Source organism: Bombus vosnesenskii, unplaced genomic scaffold (assembly GCF_011952255.1).
Source record: "Bombus vosnesenskii isolate JDL3184/JDL3185 unplaced genomic scaffold, Bvos_JDL3184-5_v1.1 scf7180000013262, whole genome shotgun sequence".
Lineage (NCBI taxonomy): Eukaryota > Metazoa > Arthropoda > Insecta > Hymenoptera > Apidae > Bombus > Bombus vosnesenskii.
In genome coordinates this window covers 3906169-3931409 of record NW_022882922.1, presented here as the reverse complement: position 1 = coordinate 3931409, position 25241 = coordinate 3906169, and the positions used below count along the sequence as shown (strand labels likewise).

The 25241-nt window shown below is 44.2% G+C and overlaps 1 protein-coding gene across 1 annotated transcript in view; it reads left to right on the top strand.

Annotated features, from left to right (window-relative positions):
* LOC117234854 (neurogenic locus Notch protein) overlaps positions 1-25241 on the top strand; it is a 182864-nt gene that overhangs the window by 22644 nt on the left and 134979 nt on the right. Inside the window, exon 2 of the mRNA XM_033496461.1 lies at positions 7927-8005. Within this exon, the coding sequence (XP_033352352.1) occupies positions 7927-8005 (79 nt within the window). The remainder of the gene's footprint in view (positions 1-7926; positions 8006-25241) is intronic.

Below are 25241 nucleotides of genomic sequence, written 5' to 3'. Positions count from 1 at the left end.
GAATTCGCGTAATTGTGATTAATGGAGCCGCTAATGCAAGATAGCCGGTTCGAATCGCGTCGGTCGGACGACGTCGAACGATTTCGAAGTCGAGTCAACGTGATTCCGAAATAATCGCACGGAAGCGATAAAGAGGCGAGAGGCTCGTCGACGTGACGCTCGAGGAAAGGGATTAGACGCGTTATTACGGGAAGCCCGAAAGACTTACAGGGCTAAATGGTACGTCCGATGGAAGAGCGATGCTCGAAAAAAATTCACTCCGAGATCGCGATCTCTTTTCGTTGTATCGCATCTCACTGGGCACGAACGTGCTCGACGATCTTTCCACGCTTCTCGATCGCGCTGTCAAGACGGTCGAGAGAGCTGGTCGAAAGGATCGCCTCCCACACGCCATCGAACGAAATTTACGTGTCTACCGCAACGCCGCGCGCCTCCACCGATTGACGCGTCAGATAACTGTGAAAGACGATTTGTTTTCCTATCGGTGGCACGGCAAAAGCCACGTGGTAGGCGTTTGAATCGTCGCGCTGCGTTTTAACATCCATTTTTTACGCGACATTTTCTACTACGTACTTGGGTAGCCGGTTCGAAGTGGTCCAGTTCGTCTGGATTCTTTTCTTCCAAAGTCCATACTTTCGATACTTTTATACGATACAATTTACAATACTTTCTTCGTTGAAATGTCGTTCGGGTCGGTACCCTTTTCTCACGAGGAGGTATCCGATGTGGGACTATAGTACTTATACGGTGAGCGCGATACGTTGAAGCTTAGGCACGTCCTCAGCGAATAAAGCAAATAGCTCTCAGAGAATAAACGAGTGAGTAAAATTCACGAGCGAAGCACGTAATCTTCGGTATTCCGCGTTTGTACGCAAAGGGTTTGTACGCGAAGCAATCGCAAACGCAACGGCAAGACACACGGTGCTGGTTTGCGTCGCAATGGGGACACTTCCGCATGAAGCGATTATCGTTCCGTTAAATTACTATTATTGGTCTACGATCACGCGTCTTCCGAATCACGCTGTAACAGGATATCGTCGTGTAGCTGAACCGGTCGCGCGATCTACAAAGTCTGCGTCTAAAAAATGTTTTCTCGTTCATACAGCGATCTATTTCTAGTTCGAATTTAGTTCTATGGGCGAGGATAACGAACGATTTCGATCAGCCGTGTCCGATGGAAACGCGGCAGAGTGAAGAGAAGAGGTAACACGAGTATTGACTTTTTACTCAGTTTCCGTTGGTAGTAACGATTATGAACGATTCATGGCCGCGGTAATTGGTCGTACATAGTAATATTTTGATCAGCGCGAGATCGTCACCGTGAAACGCGCATTATCAGGAAGCTAGTACCGGATTAGGCGGAAAGTGGCTTGGCTTTCTCTCAATGCCGAAGCACGAGCGAAGCAACGATTCACGGTTACACACGATGGTGCGCTCGTAGCCGCGTCTTAGTGCTCTGATTTCTTAGATGCGATACCCAGGGTCGGCAGTGAGCCTTAATGGGTTATCATCTATCACGTTCCATATTTTGCGTTATATCGCCTAGCAGGGTTAGTCGACCGATCGTCGTTAATTTATCGGAGGAGAAGTAACGAAGCACCTGTGCGTACACAGGTTAAACGTGTCTTCGCTCTTAAAAGATAGTTATCGTTGCACCGTGGATGTTTCAATTTTTCATCCGTCGATGATGTTTTCTTACAACGCGAAAGTGTCGCGTTATTTTCAGTTACCGTAACAAGATGAGGAAACTGCGCGACACACACGCACACACACACACACACACACATATATATATATATATATATATAATTTAAAAGAAATTGTCACGATGATAGATTCGCGCTTAATGAAATAAAGAGATTTTCGACTCGCTGTGTTTCGTTTGATTTACGACCGTTATACGACTAGGATACTAGCTATTAATTTAACATTGAATAATTTCACTGGAGAAAAAAGAAAAAGAACGCGTGTTCTTCTGTACGACGCGGTAATGTTTGTAAACGATAATGCGAATTGCTCGTCTTGACTCATCTAGACGCGGCATCGAGCTGATTAAACGTGGAACAATTTGCCGAAATTACCGGATAACGGATCGATGATTTATCATCGTCTCGAGTTTGTATCGTATCGCCGATATTTTCAACGATCCTTCGTGCCAACCAAACTATCGTAAATCAATCAACGTTGCTTTAAACTATAGACTAGTTTACGTTTCATTGGTCTTTGTTAAACTGCTTACATCGCCGGAGTAAATTAAGAGGTACTCGAGATCGATCGAATTTATGACTAATGAATTGCGAGATAAAAAAATATATCAATTTCGATAGCTGTCCGCTTACTATACGCGTTAGGTTTGCGAACGGTGAATAAAATTTCTGTAGGTCGTTGAAGCACACCGTATGTGAATAGCCTTGGCGGATTTTCTTGTCAGGCTCGTTCATTCATGCAGCCTACGGTGAATCAACCGGGTTGAATAGTATCGATGACGCAAAGGTTCAAATGTTCGTTCATTGCAAGGCGAATCTCGCATTCACCGAGGAATGCAAGGTGTTCTTCGTTCAGCTGGTTACGAGAACTAGTCTGAGAAACTTTTCTCTTTTCGCATCGCGTGCCTGTTCCGGGAACGCTTACCGATTGCGATACCGAGCGACATCGTCGCGTCTTCCACGCTCGAAAACTCGATTCCTCTCTCTTCTCTCGTTATTATCTCGCGTCGCGTCGGCGTAAATTTCTGATCCTTGTTTAGCAACATAGTCCTAGAATGTTCGCTATTGGCTCGTGTTTAACGTTTCAAAGGCGCGCTATACCGTTTCGTAACTCGATGTTTCCTCGGTCGTACGGTCGTACGAAATAAAATTGTTAATATATTACGTCAAACTTGGAAACCTATATGCGACGCTGGCCGTATGCGACCTATATACGATACCTATCCGTTGAATTTATTGGAAAATTCAAACAAATTTTACCTTATTTTAATAAGGCACGCATACGATGCTGGATATGCTGGATATTGAAAATTTTAAAGCGACCGCCTCCTCGAGCGTCGTTGAGTTGCGAGTAGTCAAAGTGAATCTTCCACGTGTTAATAAGCAGGGTTGGGTGGTACGTGGTATCTCGCACCTGAACGATTCTTTCGCAACCAAGGGTCGTTCATACTGCTGCGCTACGCTGTGCCGAGCTGCGCTGCGTTGCGCTGCGCTGCGCTGCGCTGCGCTGCGCTGCGCTGCGCTGTGAAACTGACACGATGAGGGCAAATCTGTGTAAATCAAGCCGGTATCGTATAATCGTATCGTATAATCGTATCGTACCGTTGCGCTGTTCCGATATGCGCGCACGTTGCAACCGATTACGTAATTCGCGAGGTCGTGACTCCCACTACCCACCTCCATTAATGTATACACTATACGCTATACACTCTGCCAGATGTACGTATACCAACGTACCGCAAATATGTGCATAAATTTCAATTGAATTTGTGAAAGGATCGGACGATACCGGTCTTGATATAAAATTCGCGCTTTAATCATTTCCAAATGAAGACGTAATACGAACTAAGAACTGTTTTTATTCCATTTTATCAAAATAATTTTACTTTTGGATAGTCACGTAAAATTGTCATTGCCGTCGTTGCGCAACTATCGACAAACGATATCGCAAGGGCCAAGTTATTTAAAAACAAGTTAGTCGCTAGTTCGTACAAATATATATAATTGCTTTCATTCACAGTCATTTTTTTAGTTATAGTTGCTACACCTAGTTATAGTCGTTACTACCCGCGTACGTTATGAATATATTTCTACCATGTAACAGATTTATGTAATATTTTAAAATCAGTTTCAATATTTTCTAGTACAACGATATCCGAATAATTATTGTTCGGTAGTAAACTGAGAACGATCTTAACTTTAGTTCCTAGAATAGCATTAAGAGCATGCCCGCTTCGCTTCTGATTTGTACGTAGGTGGTTGGAGTGGAGTTCGCGAATCTCGCAAGACTTGTCGTGGCGAGTAGCGCGGAATCCTCGCCCACGCTGATTGGGAGTACATCCCTCTTTGTCCAAGTTCCTCCTCCAAGAGGAAATAGAATACACGCGTCTCGTAGGAAGAACGAGAAAGAGAAAAATATATTCTTCTCTTTGCTCTTCTTCGAGAGGACTCGAGATAACGTACGCTTCGGCGGCATTGACATCGGCCGTTACCGCCGATGTAACGCACACGAGATTCGATTCTAGATTTCAATTAGCTTCATCCCATTGACGAAGGATATTTCTCGGAACGTTACCTGGAAAACCTAATGCGATAAGAACGTCCACGGTTGGAGATTCAAAATCAATAACAGATATCACTTCCGTCTGTCACTTTCAAACGATTCGTGCTAAATTTTACAGAATAATTTGCATTAATTCGTCTCTAGTCTCCTATACAACAAGCACGTCTATATTGATAAATTAAAATTTCCTCGTTTCATTTCGAATCAAACATCCAAAAGACGTTCATCGAGCCTGCATCGAATTCGACTCTTGCACCGAGAATAAAAAATACTCTATCACATACTTACCACTCACGGGATGGTCCAATATACGATGTGTTACGTTTAGAAATATATTGCGAATTCTTTGCCGGAAAATTAAAGTTGCCAAGAAGATCGCTACCGTGCAACTCTATCGTCTATACGTTTGTCCTCTTTTTGCTTTCACGACAATTTGCACGGAGGTTTCGTTATTAGCACGGGCGCGAATTAATTTCGCGGACAAGCAGGAAGGAAGGCGTAATTCAACAGTGGCTTTCTACTGGCGATGCAATTTACTCTGGAATTGAAATAATTAAAGCCATTTTTTTCCCCTCGAGCAGTACAGATCATTGTGCGAGTGTATTTTCAGTCAGAAGAGGAAACGCTTGACTAGTTACGACATCCTAACGACTGAATTTTCGCTTGTTCGCACTTGTTTTCAGTGAGGTTCGGTTGCGTTCGTTGTCGAAATTTCAAACTACAATTATTCTTTCAACTTACAATTTCATTTTTCTATCCTAATCTCCTTTTCTTCGCTGCAGCATTTTCTTTATCGTCTCAACACTAAACGTTCTATATAATATCGTAATATAGTTTCGACCAATTGAATTATCTCACGACTGCACAAAATTGATCGTTCCGCCAACTCCGACGTGAAAATTTATTTCGTACGTTTGCGTTCGCTCGAAGGAACACGAAGCGTCGAATTAACAGTGGTTTGCTGCTAATCAGGCTGTTCCGTGGACGGAAATTCCGAAGAATCATACTAAAGACAGTCGTCCTACATAGAAATTACGATGGTGGACCGCGTTAGGACGAACGTGTGCGGTATACACGCGAGTGCGTCAACGTTAGTAAAACGGAGTCGCGAACCGACAGAGGAAACAGAGGAAACGGAGGATTTGTCACGAAGGCAGTTTGGTTTAACTGATCTCATCCGTCTTGTCGCGGACGTTGCGACGCGACGCTCTGCTACTTGTCTTCGTCGTTGTCACGACGAGAACGGAGTGTCGGTGCTTCATTGTGATTGCGATGACTCGGCTCTACTCTCGACCCTTTTGTCTTTCTCGAAGCGAATTGAATCGTCTCGTCGATCCCAACTGGTCGATGATTCCGCACTTTTAATACCTGAACGTGACTCCTACGAGTTGTTGATCCCAAGTACGTTCGTTTCTTCGTTTTATTTTTCTAATGCGACAGAATAGAATTGCTACATATAATGTAGTCATATGTTGCAAAGGAAATACACACATATGTAATTCTTTACATTGATAAAAAAAAGAGTATCAAAATATTTGCGTATGGAAATACTTTTTCTTTAGAGTTTATGCGATACATCTATAGTTGTTTATTTCATATTGTACACGGTATAGCATAATAGTTGGAATACCCGGCAGAATCTTGCCAACTCTAAGCGCACGCGTTTTCACCAATGCGACGCGAATGTGTGACGGCACGTGATTGCGCGTGGATCTACCTAACTCGAGAAATGTATGCCATTAAGATGACATTTACAAACGTTAGGACGACTTTCTGCGTCCCACGCGATACTATAAACTATGAACAGTCCTCATCGTTATATCACGTGCATTCTTCTCTTAATATCTTTCTTTTTTATGCGGATCGATAAAGTCCCGTGTCTACAGCTTTTAGTTCACCAAACTTTACGAAACGTTTTCTTCGTTCGTTATTCATGATTCAGATGTATGACCTTATTCGTTTAACCTAATCTTTCCGAATTTTTGAACGTAAAGTATCGAATTTGATACGAATAATAAGTGTTTTTAGCGACGATATTTCTAATCATAAAATTGTCCGAAGTAACGAATCTTAGCTATGCTCTAAAATACGTTGTATTCCTTTCAACGCGGAAAAATCACAATGCCATGGTCCGTAATTGAGTTATATCACACCTACAGCCAAACTTTCAACAAGCTAACGTTTAAAACGTTAATTTAGCCAAGTAAAAGACTAGCTAGATTATAAGCTAGATGAGAGATGTTGCATTATATCGTGTAAGATCGTAACACGAAAGGTCACGTAGAACGTAGGCAAAGGGAATCCCATAGGGCTTCGTAGTTGGCTGATAAAACATAAGCCCATCAACTTGGTTACCTTCCTCCCTTTCTTTCTACATATGTTAAGCAGTTATTTATTTGCTACGTTAGCATAGCTGTGCTTGTGTGTGCATTAGCCGGTCCCGTGTAAGTAAGTACTTTATGCGGGGCACGTTAATCGACTTTTAAACACACGTTTTCTGAACGCGTGATTTAGCACGAACGTTATTCGAGATTCGACATTAATGGTTCCAACGAAAAGGAATATATTAAAGCTAAGATATACAAATGCATGCAGGGGTAGAATATCGCGCAGCTCCTTGCACAACGAGCAAGCAACGCGCTAGGTGCTTAACTATGCTAACACGAGCGGAGTAATTGTATCGGTTCGTTCGCTCTTACTTTTTCTCCTTTTTTCTTTTTCTTTTTTTTCTTTGTTTCTTTTTTGTTACATACTTTTCATACGTTGTATTTATATTATATATTTCAACGAATCTTTATAAAATTCCGATTACTCCAACTAGAAGTGATAATTCATCTTTTGACAGAAATAAGAAACGATTATCTTTGCCTAGTCTAGTCTTGCAAAATGTACGGCAGTGCTTGATATCGAATGTCAGAGATGCAACGAGCTTCTATGTTTCGGAATAAAATAATACAACCTGAAACGAAGATGTAAAAATGGAATTTGCTGGCATATAAATGAAACGAAATGGATTTTTTTCAAATCCGTTATACTCGTATTAGGAAAGTTCTCTTGTCTAATCTCTGTCGTGCACGTGCAACAATTTGACTCGTGTGAAATTGTTCGAGGAGATGGCTGAGCAGGATGCGCGCGGGTAATTTCGCCGATCCCTTTTCTCTAGTTCGGTCGCGTTTACACCCGAACTGGTAAGCATCTCTGATATTTTCGCTCCCTTAAAGGTACCTTCTCTTTCGCTCCCTCGTCCTATCCTTATCTCGCCGTATTCTTCAAGAAGGGATACACGAAAGTTCACTTTGTACGGCGTGTCAAAGGTTCCCTTGAGGATCCACGGTAACCATTGCCGCCTTCTGCGTTCTCCAACTGGCCTTTAATTACTTACACTTACACCCACACGATAAGCGAACTTGAAGCGTTCGCACCAGAAGGGAAATCGTAGATCTTCGACGAGCATTTTACCTTTTCACATAGATTTACATAGATCTTGCTCCCTCTCGCAAGGTGAATCGAAAAAAAGATACGTTACACCGAACCAAATTTACTCGAGAAGAAATATTTGTGTACCTCCCTGCCTATTCGAAGAGTTAAGATCGGTCTCTTAACGATCGAAACGTCTTACTATTTACAAATAATTACACGCTTTTCCTACTATTTCAGGTTTCGTGTCGTGTTCGCCGAGCCCCTGCAAAAACGAAGGAGTTTGCGTATCATCACCGCGCGGCGAGTCGCATTGCAAGTGAGTGCACATATTCCCTCATTCTCATTATCGTAATATACGAATCGAACGGTTTTGTCGTTTGATGCGCGAGACGACCGGGTTCGGTTGCTCCGCGATCGACGAACCAAGTCGTTATTCGATGATCGATTCGATCGATGATCAAACAAAGAAGGAATAAGAGAGTGCGTCTGGAGGGAGTGTAAGATAGAGAAGGCGAAGTCGAGAGAACCGGACGTTTCTTCGCCTCCCACGCGCCAAGGCAATACGAGGAAAAGAGAAGCGCTTTAAGAAAGATAAGGCGAGAAAACGAATAATCCGCAGTTTATGAAACAGATACAGACGTGTTTGCAATTTTCTATTTAATTTACTACTTTTTTTTTTAGTTGTTTTACTATTTCCAGGAACGACATTATTTATGTTTGTAAATTTTGGCCTCTACGATATTTGTAAAATGTCAAACGGGCACGTAATGATCGCATTCACGTATGTAATAATCGTAGAACGTATACACGTATATACAAGTTTATAATATTTGCTCGATCAGTTTTTCTTTTGTCTTTCTTTCTTCTTTTGAGAAAACGGTGTATCTCTGCTCGCGTTTAACCGTGCTATTCGATCGCGTAAAATGACGCTTCGTCTCGCATCGACAGTACGTAATATCGAGAGAATAGCAGTAGACGGAACGAGAGATGGGTCGGGGTTCGGTAATAGCGTCCAGTAATAGCCGTCAGTCGTGACCCGGCGGCAGCACACGTAAATTATCTTTATCAAACTTTCGTAGATTCCATTTTTGTATCGGTCAGTTCGATGCCTCTGTATGTCGCTTCAACGTGTAGCCATTCGCGATTATGCGATTGAGAGCAGTTTTAGGGAATTGGGAGTATATCGGGCGAAATGCACGATCTTTACATTCAAAGAAATACGTAGAAATGTTGTTACCTTTCACGATTATATGGAAACATATCACTTTTGTTTTCGAAACATCTTATCGTACATTAGCCTTTAGACAGGTACTACAAATTTTATCATTTTCTTACGTTTCATTTCGCTAACAAAAACATTTAATTTCCAAATATAATTTGTCTGTTCGTAATTGCTCTACTTAGCGTTCGTAGTACACGCTAGATAATCCTTTTCCAATATTAATAACAAAATATCGATATTTCATTGTGAATTTGTCACGGTATAATTCAAGCGTGTATTTAAGAACTTAGCACTACCTACTCCGTACTACATTATCAGAGAATATATGGAAATAGTTGTCGACCACATGCCGTATTCTATTATCAAGTACATGATTTCAATCGCGGTTATTTTCTCTGACTTTTCGGAGCCCCAGCATAAAATGGTCATGATCCGATACAATGACAAATTTAGCTAGTGTCACTCGACAATACGCTGAATTAAGATTGCCGCTAACGAATGCAGGATTCTGTACAATGGAGCAAAATCCATCCCTCGAGCGATCGCATTCGCACACATACGTACATCCGTGTATCCATATGTTCGGTGTATCCAAAAATTCACACGTGTCGCCTTGCGTATAGAATATTCACTCGTATAGTTACATGTTTACGTGGATGAACTTACACGTGCGCTTAAATGTATCGTTTGAAGAGAGGACACGTGTGTCGGCACGCGACCCCTATATATTTTCCATTGCAAGTGAGCATCTCCTGATATACGTACATAGAAAGGGGTGTACGTTTACGCAGAACAATAATATTGTTTTCCCACTTCGGTATTTTGCTTCCGTTTCCCTTGGTATCGATCGGACTGGCATTTCATCTTTCATCTTCGGAACTTGCAGATTAATACACCTTCTACGTGTTACTGTACGAAATGAAAATAGAATTGCACATTTCCATCTTCTTTGAATGTCACGATCCTTCTCGCGGGTCCTTTCATTTGTACATGCAACAGCGTCTAGCGCTCGGGCACACTGCGAATCGACGAGTACCATTAGCAGCGATCATTGGCATCTGTTCTACCGGAAAATGTTGTTGTCTCTTTGACACGTTGTCTCTCGAACCATGTACACCACGTTGTAGATAGATGGCGTGTATGGTAAATATATTTTCTAGCGACGTTGAATATCGTCGCATAAAAATTTGATCGATCCTACGTGATATTATATAAAATATAAACAGATAAATCTCGTTATGGAAGCTTGAAACCTTTGTTCCACGAAACGAATAGAGCCCGAGGAGACACGAGGCGATCGACAGACGAGATGACGAAGGTTAGGGCGCGCTGTCAAAATACTCGCCCCTTACCTTCGCGAGTAGGTATCCTGCGGAGGAGACTGCGCCATACACTCAAAGGCATTTCGTTTTCTTGGACCGTGCGTGTACAGGTGCACACGCTCGAACCATACGTCGAACGACAAAGCGCGCGTGTGGACGTACAATTTACTCGCGGTCATGCTGATACACGACGCCCTATCACTAACGTTCATCGGATATTGTATAGCCATCGACTTTTTCCACTTTTACGTCTCCGAGGTCGGTACGCATTAACGAAGAAACGATGCACATCGAGAGTCTAATTTATTTTCCAATTATCCCGGCTTGCACGACCATTTTCGACGTGTCCTCGCTTCTTCGCTGTTAAACGAATCTAAAGTTGAACGATCGGAAGAAAGCGGCTGTGCACGTCGAGTCGGATCGATCTTGTATCGACGCGAACGTTCTTCGTACATACGTTTGCGTCTATTTCGCGAGCGACGTCCTCTCTCTATTTGCATTACCGATCACCCAGATATTGAGCACCTCTGAACGAATAACTCGATGCCCGCGGGGCCTTGGATCGTGCGCGTTCGGCTGCGATCGAGGGTCCTCGTAGAGATGCCAGCAGCGAGACACAGAGGGGACGAATTGGGCCCAGGAGCGAGAGAATGCAGGCTATACGCGTGGAAAGACGAAGGGAATCGGGCTACTACGTAAGAGAGAAAGCAAGAGGGAAGGAACGCGAACGCGGAGAAGGGTTGGGCGAATGGTACATAGAACGAAAGAGAGAGAGGGGACACTCTGTTCCCACGCCCGCCGCGCATGCGCCGAGCATCCTGGCCCCTCGTGGGCCCCCTCGGCTCCCTCCGCGAGTAATCGGTTCTCTTGCACTTCCACTCCTCTCTCTTACCACCGCACCGGATCGAACCTACGCCACTCTCTCTTCGTTCTTCTGCGGCCTCGTACCTCCTTCTCCCGCATTGATTATTCTCTCTTCCTCCTGCCTATCCTCTCCATCTCTCTCCTGCCCCCGTTCTCCCACTCTCTTTTTCTTCCTAACGTTCTCCGTCTCTCGCTCCTCCCTTCAGACATCCGCATACAGATTCAAGTGCGGACGTCTGCTGCTCTTTCTCTCCGCCACGTTCTTCCACCATACGTCTCGTCCGCGAACAATATTCGTTTCCACCACTTGTCTCAGCGGCGCGACGCGGCGCGACGCGGCGCGACGTCTAGCTCCCTCGCCTGCTAACGTTCACCTTCTCCTTCCACTTCTTTCGCCTATCGATACGCTGCTCTAATTATCTCCGACCTGTTTGTCAGCGGACGTCGCCGATCAAAAGTGACATCGGTCTCGATTGAACGCGCCGCGCAGTTCTGTCCCGTGTTGCTTTCTTCTTTTCCTTTTCTTGGTTTCCTGGTTTTTTACCATATTTCGCGACACGACCGCCCATTTTTCCCGCGAACGATTGCCGATCGACGATGGAAAGATCGCGTCACAGCGTAACCAACGATCATTTACGTTTAATCTCTACGTTTTATCCAGCTTACACGTTATATTACGTCACAGGTCAAGATACAGGCTAGTCGTAAATTAGGTAATCTATCGATCGTAAGTCTACTTAAGATTCTTTTAAAATTCTACGCGATAAAAAAGTTACCGAAGGCTAACGATATCTCATCTACGAGCAGAGAAATTTGTATATACTATGAGAAACTTGGTTGTCTGAAAATGAACCTAGCCGATATTTCACTTCGACCTAGCACTCTTAATGCGATCAGCCATCACCGGCCATACGTACAATATCGAAATATATCCGATCGAAATGGTCAATGGTTCCTGGAATAAGCGTTGAACGAAGGAAACGATCCAACGAATATTTGTAGAAGAGACCGCAGAGATCATGGTCCACGATGGAAGCGAAGGATGCAGAGTCTTTAGGAAGGCAAATTTGAAAGAAACGCGAGACCGCGGCGCAGAATAAGAGAGAGCGGTTCGCGGGATGTTTGCAGAACCTCCAGAACCCTTCGGAACGTGTTATTTGCGAATACCTACGAGACGGTTTGACTCGTTCTCGTGAGAAGGCGAGTCGTAAGATGCTCCGTCTGTAACTGTTTCCACCTAAGGGTAACAAGAGCCAACAGAGAGCTCGATAAACTATATAAACTATAAACCGATAGAGCTGTTGGTCGCTTGGCTGGCGCATCCGCGTGCAATCGCACCAGCCAGGGGAGGTCTGTTCGTTTTAGCGTAACAAACAACGATCACGGTCTAGATTTGCGCGAGTATTAGTTCCGCAAAAAATACTATTATCTCGCGTTGCCTAGATCGTCTTGGTTGTAGAAACGAGTCTATTTCCTTCGAGATACGTGCCTCGAGCCATTGGAAAATCTTGTCGTTGCCACAGCTGTACATGTTCCGGAAGATTTGTTTGTTATTCGCCGTTGGTCAGACTGTGATGGCACTTGGATGGAGCTGCATGGCGCGCGCATGGTGGTTCGAACGTATCTCGTACGCTGCGCCGTACACGTTGCTGCCCCGGTCATAGAAAAGTTTCCTCCTTGTTAGTGACTATAGTTAGACGTCGATGGCGTCGTCGACGGTGCGCATAACGAAGGCCCAACAAACAGAACCGTTCTGCTGTCGCACCGACGTGCTGATTGCCAGCGCGAATATTGTCGTACAGTAATGGGTTTGTTCGAAGAAACTCATCGACGGCAGGAGGATTGGTAGGCTCTATGGAGGCGGGCGAAAAAATCATTATTTAGCGCCAATTAGAAACGAATGCCTAACGCTTCGAACGATTGGCGTGATTCTCCCTTTTGTCTTTTTCGTTCTATGAACCGACACGTTGTTTTCTCGGACTTGGCTTCCCTGGATAAATTCCCTGGACAACTTTGTTACGCTTTTGGTTACGTATGTTGTTCGAAGCGCGTGTACACGTACGACGTGTATGTAGAACGTATCTCGAGAATTGCCGTTTAAATTAATAAGCCGTTTAAATCTCACAATTTTGAAGCGAACCGATATTTCCTACTACCGCACTTACTCGATTTGTAACTTGTCGAAATTCTTGGTAAATGTGACATTTTGAACGTCGATAGACATCGAACTCTTAAAATTTCAACGAGTCTTGATAGATTTCGAAACGTCAAAAGCTTGTTGGATATTCGATAGAATTCTCCACCGGAGTCTTCCTCGAGGAAAGAAAAATCCATAGAATTCCGGTTAAGAGAAGAATTTAAACGATCGCTATCGTTAGAGACTAATTTCGCGTAATTAAAAGCCGCAGCTGACCGATTCAGGCGTCCAAAGTACCGTTGTTCGGCGTTCAGCAATGGTTTTTTAACTCGAGCACGATCACTCGGTTAATACGAAAGCATCGCCGCACCGAGATAAATCTCACCCCTCCGTCCTCGAGTATAGCCATACCGTATCAGCTGTCTCTGTTCCTCGTGAGTACTACGCTACGGTAGCCACGGTCTCGTCTCTCGCCTTTTATAAATCCGCGCGCCCTGCACCTCCAAACGTCCGTTACATCGCTCAAGGTACAAGGTACAAGCGGTCAGTACGTATTTACAAGGTTTTTACCTTAGACGCGTACCGTCCGTACACACAGGACGGGACACGATACGAACGGTTTTCGAGCGTATACACGTACGGTATATAGAAATCGGCGTAGCTCGAGGGCGGTGGAAAGAGGGCGAGGGCGAGGGCGAGGGCGAGGGCGAGCGGACTGGCGCAAAGAGCAGCAAGAGAGAAGGATCGGCTCTTAATTACGATCGGTGCGCGCGTGTGCAGCGGACCCGAACGAGAAAAGTATCTAGTGCCTCTCCTTTCTTGCGAGCCACGCGAATTTTATTCCTGTCGTCGTACCGCATACATGCATGGTATTAATGACTCGTGTCGTGGTATACCGATGCGATGTGCTGCTATCTCGCAGGATCGGTTGTTTCGCAGATAGAACCTCGCGATCGAAGATTAAGAAGTTTAAGCACGCGATTTATTACTGGCCGGTATGAACCTGAATGAGTGATTAAGCGACGCGTTAAATAGGATTCCAGCGTGCGGGGTGTTCCTACGTATCGTTTCTAAACGAGAAACTCTAGCGGAGGACTGCGACGACAAGCGTGACTATTATCCTTCTCTGCGTCGCGTCGCTTCGATTTCTCTCATATGGCATCGCGAATAATTCTAATAATAAATTCTTTGCCGAATAAACAGCGGCAGAAATATTCACCGAGGAAACTGTAAATTACGTAGGTATAGCGACGCGTGGTACACCTCGATGTTCTGGGAAAGTGAAACGGAGCGTACCTGTTGGAAAAAATATCGTTACATAGCACGCGTTTCGTTCTTTTCTACTGTTATACGTATCGCGTGAAAAATATTAAGGAGAGAAAGAAAAAGAGAGAAAAAGAGAGAAACGGAAATAAAAGCATCGTGTGCGGTTTTGACCGTAGAACGACCCGAGTGTACATCGTGTCGAGCGTAAAGGATCAAATACGATCAAACGGACGTTTCGTGTTACCGTCTGTTCGCTGTTATCCAAAGTCGTTTCGAAGGCGAAACCGCTAAACGACGTCGTATCGATGAAACGCAACGTTTTCAAAAAGTTCGCGCGCGACAACATCTATAACTACGTATCAGGTTCTGCAGGTGGAAGTACGTACGATAGAAACGTCGTCTAGTCTTTGCGCGTTTTACTCGGCGTGTTACTTTCTGAATTAATTATACGTGTTATAGGCTCGTATCTCTATCTCGTTACTCTCTATGTGGAATACGTAAACCAGTTGGGCGAGTCGGTCTAAAGGGGATCAGAGAACGACATCGAAAGCGATCGGTTGGATGCGACGCTCGACGGGTAATAATTACCGGCGGTCGATAAAGAACGCCGATTTTCTTGGCGAGGATGAGCTCGTGTCGGGCAAACGTACTCTTCCAGTTCCCGCTAATCACCACGTGTTTCCTTCTCGATGCCCCAGTTAGGTAGTCCCAAAGTCCTCGCGATCAGGCCTACAGCCACCTGCGACGTGATTGCAGCCTCCCGTCATTCCTTTCTCTCGTTTACTCTTGATCGGCAGCCCTCCTTTTCTCTGTCGGTAATATCCTGACACGGATGGCAGCAGGATGGTGTGTGCCCTCCACCCAGTTGCGCGCGTAGACCCGGTAGAATCTGGGCTTATGCCGGTTCGTAGTGGCGAATGCTTCGACAAAGACCCACCGTAGCGGACGAATCACTGGTTTCTATATACGAAGACGAGGATAGCGTTGCTCATCGAACTACCATCCTTGTAGGTTCTCGAGCATAGTGGTACTTCTTGTCGAGGTCGAGCATGGTGGTTCTTCTTCTCGCACGACACAAGAACAACCGTGTGCCATGGTGGTGTTTAAGAGCGAAGGAACGCTGATTATACGGCACTAACGCCTCCAGCTACGGTCTGCATGTTAAACGTCCTTTTCCCGCACCTCCCATGATTAGGGGCGATCCCTCGGTACAGTCGTTCTTTCTCCTTCTTTCCGAACCTACGACCCTGATCTTGTATCCTGTTGCTTTTGTCTACCCGATGGCTCCTTTATTCCTCTTACACGCTGACTGACTATACGTGTCCTTTGTTTTTCAACATATATTCAACTATATATGTAGGTACTTTTTTTCTTGACTGTATTTCAGTAAGTAGGCATACGCGTCCCCCATAAAGTCTAACACCTCCGTCCAAGCAAATTTGTTTATTTATCGTGAATTTTGGTTTCTCCGTCGTCGTTTCCGTACCATTGTCGTTTCAGTCTGTTAGTTTCACCTCGTATCTTTTTGCCTTCTCTTTCATCCATCTCGCGTTTCTTCGAACGATTAGTATGCTCCGTCCAGGCCGGTCCGAATGTAACTTTCTTCGACTCCGAACAAGTATCGTAGACGAGGGTCCAAGCAGTCCATTTGTTATTCCGCCCCTGGTCGAGACCAGCTTTCCTCCAGCTGCATAGGCTAGAACGCATTACAGGCTTGTCCTCGAACCTTGTTTTTCTTTCTCTTCGTAGCACGAACTTTTTGCGCGAAAAGCACCGGCCCCGTCCAGCATCGGTTCTCGTAATGATATTCATTTGCGGAATATTCGAGAGATATAAATTAGCGTACACGATTCCACGCGTCCTTTTTGTTGCGTATTGTTTTGCTCTACGTGCATTAAATCATTGATAACGAGCAGCAAACCCTTACACCGTATTCGCGAGGTAATTACACAAAGTTATCATTTTCTCGGCCGTAGACATCGTGGTACTACTATGTATGGAGTGGTTCGTTGCAAATTAATTTCCCCTTGTCCGACAAGTTTGTAACGCCGCAAATGAAACTAGTCCCGATATCGGTTGGCTGGCAAATAAAACTGCACGCTACCGAAGCCAAGCAAATCGAAACAGATAATCCATATCTGCGATCGAATGTTGTAGTACGATCGGACACCCGCGTCCCATTCCACTTAACAAGCTTACGATATTTGTAATCGATATCGATTTTCTCTCCTCCCTCTCTCTCTCTCTCCCTCTCCCCCCCTCTCTCTCTTTCTCTCCCCCCCCCTGAAATCCCCTGAACCATCCCCCTAACGAATAACGATCGTTTCTTTTCTTACTACCTGAAAGTTACTGTTTCGCAAAATGAACTAATTAACTCGCTTTATTTTCTATTCCTATAAACGAGTAACCAGCAATTGTATTACTTTTCCCCTACTGCAACGAGAATACGGACTCTGCCGTTTTCGGCTGTCCGTTTTTCGATTCCGTTCGACCAAAAAATTGTATCGTTGAACCCACGTTGATGTCCAGTCTCTTCTGCTACGTGAATACGAAAGTAACATACTCGTGTATGTACACGTGTTTGAACACACAAGCGTTCAGGAATGTGTCGGTGCATAGATTCTGAAAGGTATCGGATAGAGTATACTGGAATCCGTGACGGTATGGTGTAGATGGTTGCGAAAGAACCAGGTTTCCGAGACTGTAGGCGGTGTGCTTGCCTCGGGCTCTGTCTCGCATACCTGAAGAAGAACCTGCGGCCCCGCCGTGTTATTAAAGAACCGGAGAGTCTCCTCTTCTTCTTCCTCTTCTTTCCCCTCTTCTTCTCCTACCGTACACTGTTCCGTATCGCCGATGGTCCGAAGCCTGTGTGTTGAGGCGGCGAGTATACAATCCTATATACGTACAATGCGAATCTTATTTTTTACCTCCTCAGTCTTCAATTATCATCTTCTGATTCGTTTCCATAATGACAGTAACGACCGTTTCGTCGTACTCTTTGTCCGAGGATCGAATATTTCATAGGATTAACCGGTCTTCGGTTTATCCGAATTCTATTCAATGGAACGAAATTTTAATCAGCGCCCGATTCAACGGACTCGTACCAATCGAATTCGCTTGTTTCGATACGAACTACAAAAAATGATTAAACTTTGTAATCGTTACAACTTGCTAAAATATAACGATAATTGGTCCGTACCGTTCTTAGAAGACGAAACCTCTATCTTCGTCTATTTTCCAACGACAAGGGAAGATGCTTTTGCGTTAAAGTACGAATCGAAGGAAATCCGTAGGTGATAAACGGAACGCGAAATTCGTCAACTACCATTTAGTGGTAACATCGAACTACCAGCAAATAACAAAATCGATACGATTCTACCTTGTCGAAACAAGATTGTTCGTTGCAATCCTGCTTTTGCTATTACGATCGCAGCGAGTTCTCGCAACAGCGAGGCTAGCAACAATCGGCATTCGATAATCAGCCGATTCGTGGCAAGATGCAAAAGCGTAAGCGTTCGATCATTCGATTTGCCGTCTAGAATCGAGACGTTTTCCGTTTCTGTGGTCACGAGACGATTCCCGGCCATTATCGCGATTAAGCCTCCGGGCTGCTTGGATCGCCCCGTGCCTTCCACTCTCGGTTTACCATCTCCCATATGCCGTGCTGCTGACGATTATGGTAATAATACGTTCGCGAGTATCGCAACTCGAAACAATGATACAGATACGGTCGCGCGGCTTCTCCGTAGGTGCCCTATGGAATCTACCGCCGTTGTCCTTTCGTCAAAGAGACCCTGGATCGCGTCTTTTGCGACATTTAGTTCGATTAAAACATTTCTTTACGGAATCGATTCGAGAGACAGGATTATTTCGGTAAAGTTGGAAGATGTTTTGCGCAAGTGGTATTCGTAAAAAAAAAAAAAAAAGAAAAAAAAGAATAAAGAAAAGAAAATAACACGTACGTCGCTTTAGTAATATCGTTTGAAGCGTCTCTCGTTTTAGTCTTGCGAACTGATCTTTATCCGAATCTATAGACGAGATATTTCGCGTTCCTTCGATCGGGAGCGTGAAGTTCCGCTCGAAGAAAGTTTGAAATAAGACTTGAAACGAACGATAGCGCAACGGTTTAATCGATTTTACCGGGGCATCGCGTAGACTTTCCGGTATTTGGAATTTCCATCGGTGATTCGTTCGTCGTTTCGAGCTACATAAGCTATACAAGCGTTTTACGAACGAACCCGTGAAAATTCGAGCAACGGAAAAATATTTGCAGCAGGGAAGGAGAAAGTTCCTTGAACGTTGAATTCCTTCGAATTTTTAATCATTACGCGGATAGCGTGCTATTATAATGCCATGTGATCAGTGGTTGAGTATATACTCGTCGCTATTCATAGGACGAGCACGTTCGATGCTGCAGGTTCGTTAGAGCTATCCACCCTGTTCCGCATAATGACGTAATTAGCGCGAGCCCTTAGTCGAAGGGCTACCAACTCACCCTTCTCACGCTTTCGTAATGGCTCTCGCACGAAGTCACCTGAAAAACTAGCGTCGCGTGCACCATTAATCCTCATGGCGATTAGAGTATCTATCGAGAAGTATCCGCGCTCAAACCTTTGTTCCTTGTTACGCGCTAGAATATATTAGCTGCCGTCCACATCGATTTAAAATCAGTCTGCTCTGTAAGATGTTCAAATGGTTTTATTCCACGAAAGAACTTTGGCCACGTTTTTCTTTCGTGTGAAATTTCGAAATTGAAAACTACGTAAGTACGATTATCTTTCGAATCGATGATATTTTCTAGTTTTATTTTCTTCTTTTTTTTTTTTTTTTTATATAGAAAGGATTTCGCAGTACGAAAAGATTCGTATCGTGACAGAGGCAATTCCATTCGTCGTCGTTACCACGCTTCATCGGGACCGAACGATCTTCGTAAAACTATCTGTTTTTGCAATTACCATATCTGCACGAATCTTGCGCAGTTTCAATGTTCCTATTTTGCCACGATCGCGCGAAGCGAATCGCATCGCGCTACAAGTACCAAGTCCCCGGTACAAATTTTAAGCATCGTTAAAAATGTTTCGTTAAATAATGAAAACGCCAACGTTAAATCGAATAATTATCTGATAACGATAATCCGATTAGATTTAATTAGAAACTAAAATACTCGGTTTAAAAAAATATTTAACGTCCCTTTAACGGTGGTAGTCGGTCAAAGGTTTCTAGGATTCATCTGTATAAAACGGAGCAATTTCTAGAAGAAATTACCAACAGATCTCGTTTAAAGCAGATGCAACGAACCGTCGGTTCCTTTCCGGTTGGAAAGATTCGCGTTATAGCTGGCGTCGAAGGCGCACGTAATCACGCGGCGAAACGCCGTGTACGGCGAACCGATGTCACTTCGCGCATGGTTGCTTCGCAAAATCGTGTGGCAGGCCGATGTCTGCACATAGAGCTGATCACGATTTTCATAGCTGCGTGTTCTTATCGATAATCGAAGCATTGGGCGAGTTGGTGAAAGTTTGAGAAACTTGGGCCGGACATTAAACTAGACGGCTGAACCGACACGACGTTCTACAAACGAGAATACGTTAACGTAGAGCGTAGAGCGAATCACCGGTCGAAATAGCATTCTCCTCCGTACGTTCATAGATCCCAGCGTTCTTCGACGAATCCGGTCTTTACCGGGTGAGTCTCGACTCATTGTCAGTGGCGGCGGGCGGGCAGCGTCAGCTCTTGGTTCGCGATTCAGCATAACGAAGCAACCACCCGTATACGCTTGTCACCGTGTCTTTTGCACCGTGTCACCTGTCTCCTGATAAACTTAGTAGTTTATACGCGAGAGAGCAATTTTACGATAATCTCATCGTTGTCGTTGGATTTTATCGAGGAAATTAGCTGTCGCTGGATATAATTTCAATTTCAAAATAACAAAATAACAAAATAACAAAACAAATTCGCCTCTTCTTCTCCTCTTCTTTTCCTCTGTGTGTTATAGATGTTCATCTTTCGAGAAGCTCGCGTATTCACTTGGAAATACGGGTACATTTATACGCGTCGTATTATGCGAGTCGATCAAATTACCGACAGCAAGGCGTTTATCGGCCATTTCGGACAGAAAACAATCAAATAACACAGGAGGTCTTCGTAATGGCGGCCATAGGCGTACGTAAGAGACCCTCTAGAGACATTTACAGATCGTCTAGAATCTAGAGTCCAGATCGATATCCTCGATAGAACAGTAGTAAACAGGTAACACGCGAGAAACGAACGGATCGTTAAATTCGAGGGACGCGATATCTGTCGAAAAAGAAAAAAAGAAAGAACGAGTTATTTGCGTTGCAAAGAGCGATTAGCGATTACTTTGATTATGTTCGCGCTTGCGCGTAAAGGTGTTATTATATATAATTATATTAACCGAGTGAAACGAAGGGTGTGCAAGTGTGTGCACGGAGGAATGTCAGTGTCGGGAGTACGGGTTGACTCGGAACAGAGTGGAATGACTCGCGGTTTACATTGCCGAGTCGTAACAATTTTCTTAATCAAATATCAAAGTAGATACCGAAGCACTGACGTTCTTTCAAACGATTTATTTCGTTGCCTCGTCCCGTTTGTCACTGGCAAACTATCCTTGGGTTGGTAGTCGTCGTTCCTTCGTTGCTTCCGATTCGCTGCTCTCCTTTAAGATTATATATTTCTCGCCGTTTGTTATATTCGCTTAGTCGTAAATAATAATTACTTGTGCGACTAGTTTGTGCTTTGATCGTCGTTCAAAGTGCTCGTTCCTTTAATTCATCGCCCTATATACACGATCGTTGCTCGTTTGCTCAAAAGGAGATCGAACGTTGGAACGTTTAAACCAACAAAACCAGATATAATAATCCTACAGTTCCACCTCTTCCACCGTTTCGATAAGGGTACGTTACGCATCGTTTTTCACCGTTAAATTCCGTTATACGCGTGTAACGATCCTTTGTCCGACTCTTGTCCGAATGATCTTTTCTCGGGCTCGAGCCACGAGTAACGAGAAATCAACGATCGAGTAGTCATTTTGGTCATTTATCGTTCTGCGTTCGTAAAATAAATCGAAAAACGTAAATGCCTATTAATTTGTTAGACAACCGAATACATTCGCAAATGAAAATAAGTCTGGATTTTTGCAACGAAAGCTTCGTTGTGTCAGATAGAGCGTGGTGGATCTCGATATATTCTAACGCAGTGTAAAATACACGTGGAGCGAATCGCGTGTAAACATCGTGGCCGTTACGCTAGAATCGTATGTTCCTCTGTTTACCGAGTCATCTAGCGTCGTGCTCAGTCAACGAGGTCAGAAACACGATGGTGTTGCGATGCTGATGACCTCTAACCATCCTCGTACCTTTCTACCAGCTCCTGGAAAGTCGCGGTCACATGTTCTTCCTCGCTTTGCAGCGTTTCCTACGCGTGAAGCTTTCTGTCGTCGTGTTTTCCTTTTGCACTACACCAGCGGTATTATACTGTTTGCACGTTCAGTGTACAATATAAACGACGTTAAAGTAACGAGTTAAAGCAAGAGATAAAGTTTCGAACGATCTTTACCTAATCTTCGACTTTTACCTCTGTAGCAAATATACACATAGACTTTTTAGACATCGTTCTCTCGACCAAGAAGAAGTCTATTCCAAAAGCTGAAAAACCGAACAATCTATGTTTCTTATCTTGCAAAATGTAAGCTTAGAATTCGCAAAATGAACGTTCGCGTGTGCCACTAGAGATATTTAGAAGAAATACGCGAGTAAGCGTGTAAAATTTTGTCAACGAACTGCGGTATACGTTCGTCCGACGTATTTTACAAAGACGATAAGTAAAGAAGCCGAAAAGAACATAGTCGGTCGTAATGCGAGAACGTAAATGGAAATTTTCTATTTAGCGTAGTTGCGAGCGCGTAAAACGATTATCTTTGGTAGAGCTGGCGTTCGTTTATCCAACGTATCGACAGATATACCTGATCGGGCAAGTATCCGATTTACGATTTACGCTATAAATATCGATTTACGCCACGGTTGATAGCAAGGTTCTTTGGAAAAAAGAAAGAGAGCAAGGGAGCAAGAGAGAAAGAGACGGCTGTATCGTCGACTGACGTTCCATGCATTAATGCATGAAGATGGTGTATCGACACACCCCGTCTTGTAAGGGACGATACATAAGTATGTATAACGTATACGGGCTTATCACACTCGACTCGTCACCTGTCCGCTACGGCTGCTTCTCTCCTTCGCGTATCCGTACAGAGTCCGCGCTAATACGTTCTTCTCGCTTCGCCTACCATTTATTAAAGCTTCGTAAACGGTAATTCGCTACCAACGATCGACAAAATTTCGATCGTTTGTAACTATTGTTCGTAGCGAAAATCGTTTGAATCGAGCTAGCGCCGCGATTCCGATGCCGCGATTGTTGAATTTCTGAATTTTATTCGTAACTGTTACTATGTTCCTATCGCCGAACGTGCGCGTGGACCGTTTCGTTGACTCTCTCCGTATTTTGTCGTATTACGTCGTTTTTGTTGAGCGCCGTGTCCATACTCGACGCGTTTTCGGTATGGTTTGTTGGTTATCATTGATATATTTGAGGATCGAAGGACTGGCAGAAGGGGGGCGGGAGGGGAGGTGAATATTCTCGCTCGTGCGCGCTTCGAAAACGTGAGCAAACATTGTAATGGCGATCCAGCCTGGCTACCGACTGTTAATGTCTCTTGACTCGACCACTTCTTCTTTTGCGAGTGATCTCACCGCCGACCCACAGTGGTTGTTTGCGCTCTACGCATTGTGCGTTACTATAAGATATATATATATATATATTCTTATTCTTCTTATTATTCAAAAACGATCTTTCTCGAAAAAGGAATTTTTTTGCATAATTTCCCGCACGATCTTCGTACTCACGGTACGTACTATCGGTATCGAACCGTCAAATTTATTCAACGTAAAATTAATAGCGCACGACGTTTGCGAGTAACACGGATGTTGATGATTCGGTGAATCGAATTGGACGAAAGAAACGGATGGAAAAAGTATCGTGGGCGTGATTTTCGATAGAAATAGAAGGCGAAAAGGGTGATTCGCAGACGACCCTGTTAGTTGGCGTCGTCGCTCGGTTTTCTTCGTTATTATCGCGTAGGCGTCAAGGTTATCGGAATTTCCGCTTATTAAGGGCTTGCCGCCTCGCTGGCATCCGGCACACTCGTATACGTAAGTACCTACGTACACTGTGCGCCGCGTTAATGCGAAACTCGAACTCGAAAGAACCGATGTTTGCGCTTGCATGCATTTGCAAAGTTTGCTCGCGATGCAACCGAGCGCACCGCTCCTCGAACGCGTACTCGTCGGCTCTCGGTATGCCAACATCGACGATAAGATGTTTGCGTCGTTCAAAAATAATACCTATTACGCCGTTCGTTAATAAGATAAGAATGGGGCAAGTTTACAGATTTCAGAGTGATATTCGTAAGATGGTTTTTTTTATGTTATTACGTTTTATCATAGCTCGGATCGCTTATGGTTAATTGATTTCAAAGACAAGGAAACTCGAGCAGCGACCTTAAGTCAAGTTACGATTACAGATTACTTTTACTTTGCGAGTTACTTTTCGAAACGGCAGTCGACTCGACGGGTCAGGGTCGAAGAAATTTCGATAAAATTCGACGATCTTTCTCCATCTTTCTCCATTTCTACATACGCGTTCTCGTATCGTTTTAGCAACGGGGGCAAAAATGTATTATCTTGTACGAGAAAATATAAAAAGCGCGGATAAATGATAATCGTGTCATTTGCTCGTCTCGGTTGAAATATCGCACACATTGCGTACACCGCTTGAAAATGGTCGCAGGGGCAATAGAAGTAAAGGATAATTACCACCGACGATGAGAATGAGAATGAGAATGAGAATGCGAATGAGAACGAGAGAAGGAGAATCGCCGAGTAACGATCTTTGGCACGTTCTCGTCCGCGAGTTTGCATTCGAATCTGCTAGTGGTCTATCTCTTGCCAACTGGTTTCTATCACGGTGGCACGAGCAATTCGTCGGCCAGAGATGGCCAACGAATCCGTAACGAGCTATTGTCTTTGTCGCCGATTGCTCCAGTCGCGACGCCTTCCTGACGGTGTCACCGTCTGCAAAAAGCACGTTTGTAACACCGACCGGCCAGTACATAGGTAATTAATTAAACGGGCGTACATTGGCGACAGAACGGTTTGCTGGCTCCTTAAACGACTATTAATTAGAGTTACACGACTAATCGATTCACCGTGTAACATACCTACTGCTTTCTGCGCATCGTCTCGTAAAAGTTAACGAAATTCCCATCGATCCTTAGGATATGAAAACATAGAAGACGCAGATGCTTGTTGTCGTAGCAGCGACAAATTTTCATCATCTTCCTCCTCCTCCTCCTCCGTCTTTCTTCCATTCGGAATATTTTTCTCCGATACTTGAAACTACTCGAAACGTTTAAAATTACTTGTTCGAAAGTAGTTTATTTGCGTTTGATAATTGCTTGGGAAGTCGGAACAACTAGCGGTAGAAGCGCAGCGGATGATGCACTTGGAGCGATATATTGTTTATACTTGAATCCACACCGACGCGTCTCCCACCACTAACTTTCCCACGCGTGCTTCGACTCGCTTAGCAGTGTTTTTCTGTTCTCGGTGTTGTCTCGGTCTGTTGGCAGCGACTTGCCGTCTGGGCCGGTTCGAGACGCTTCGCGATT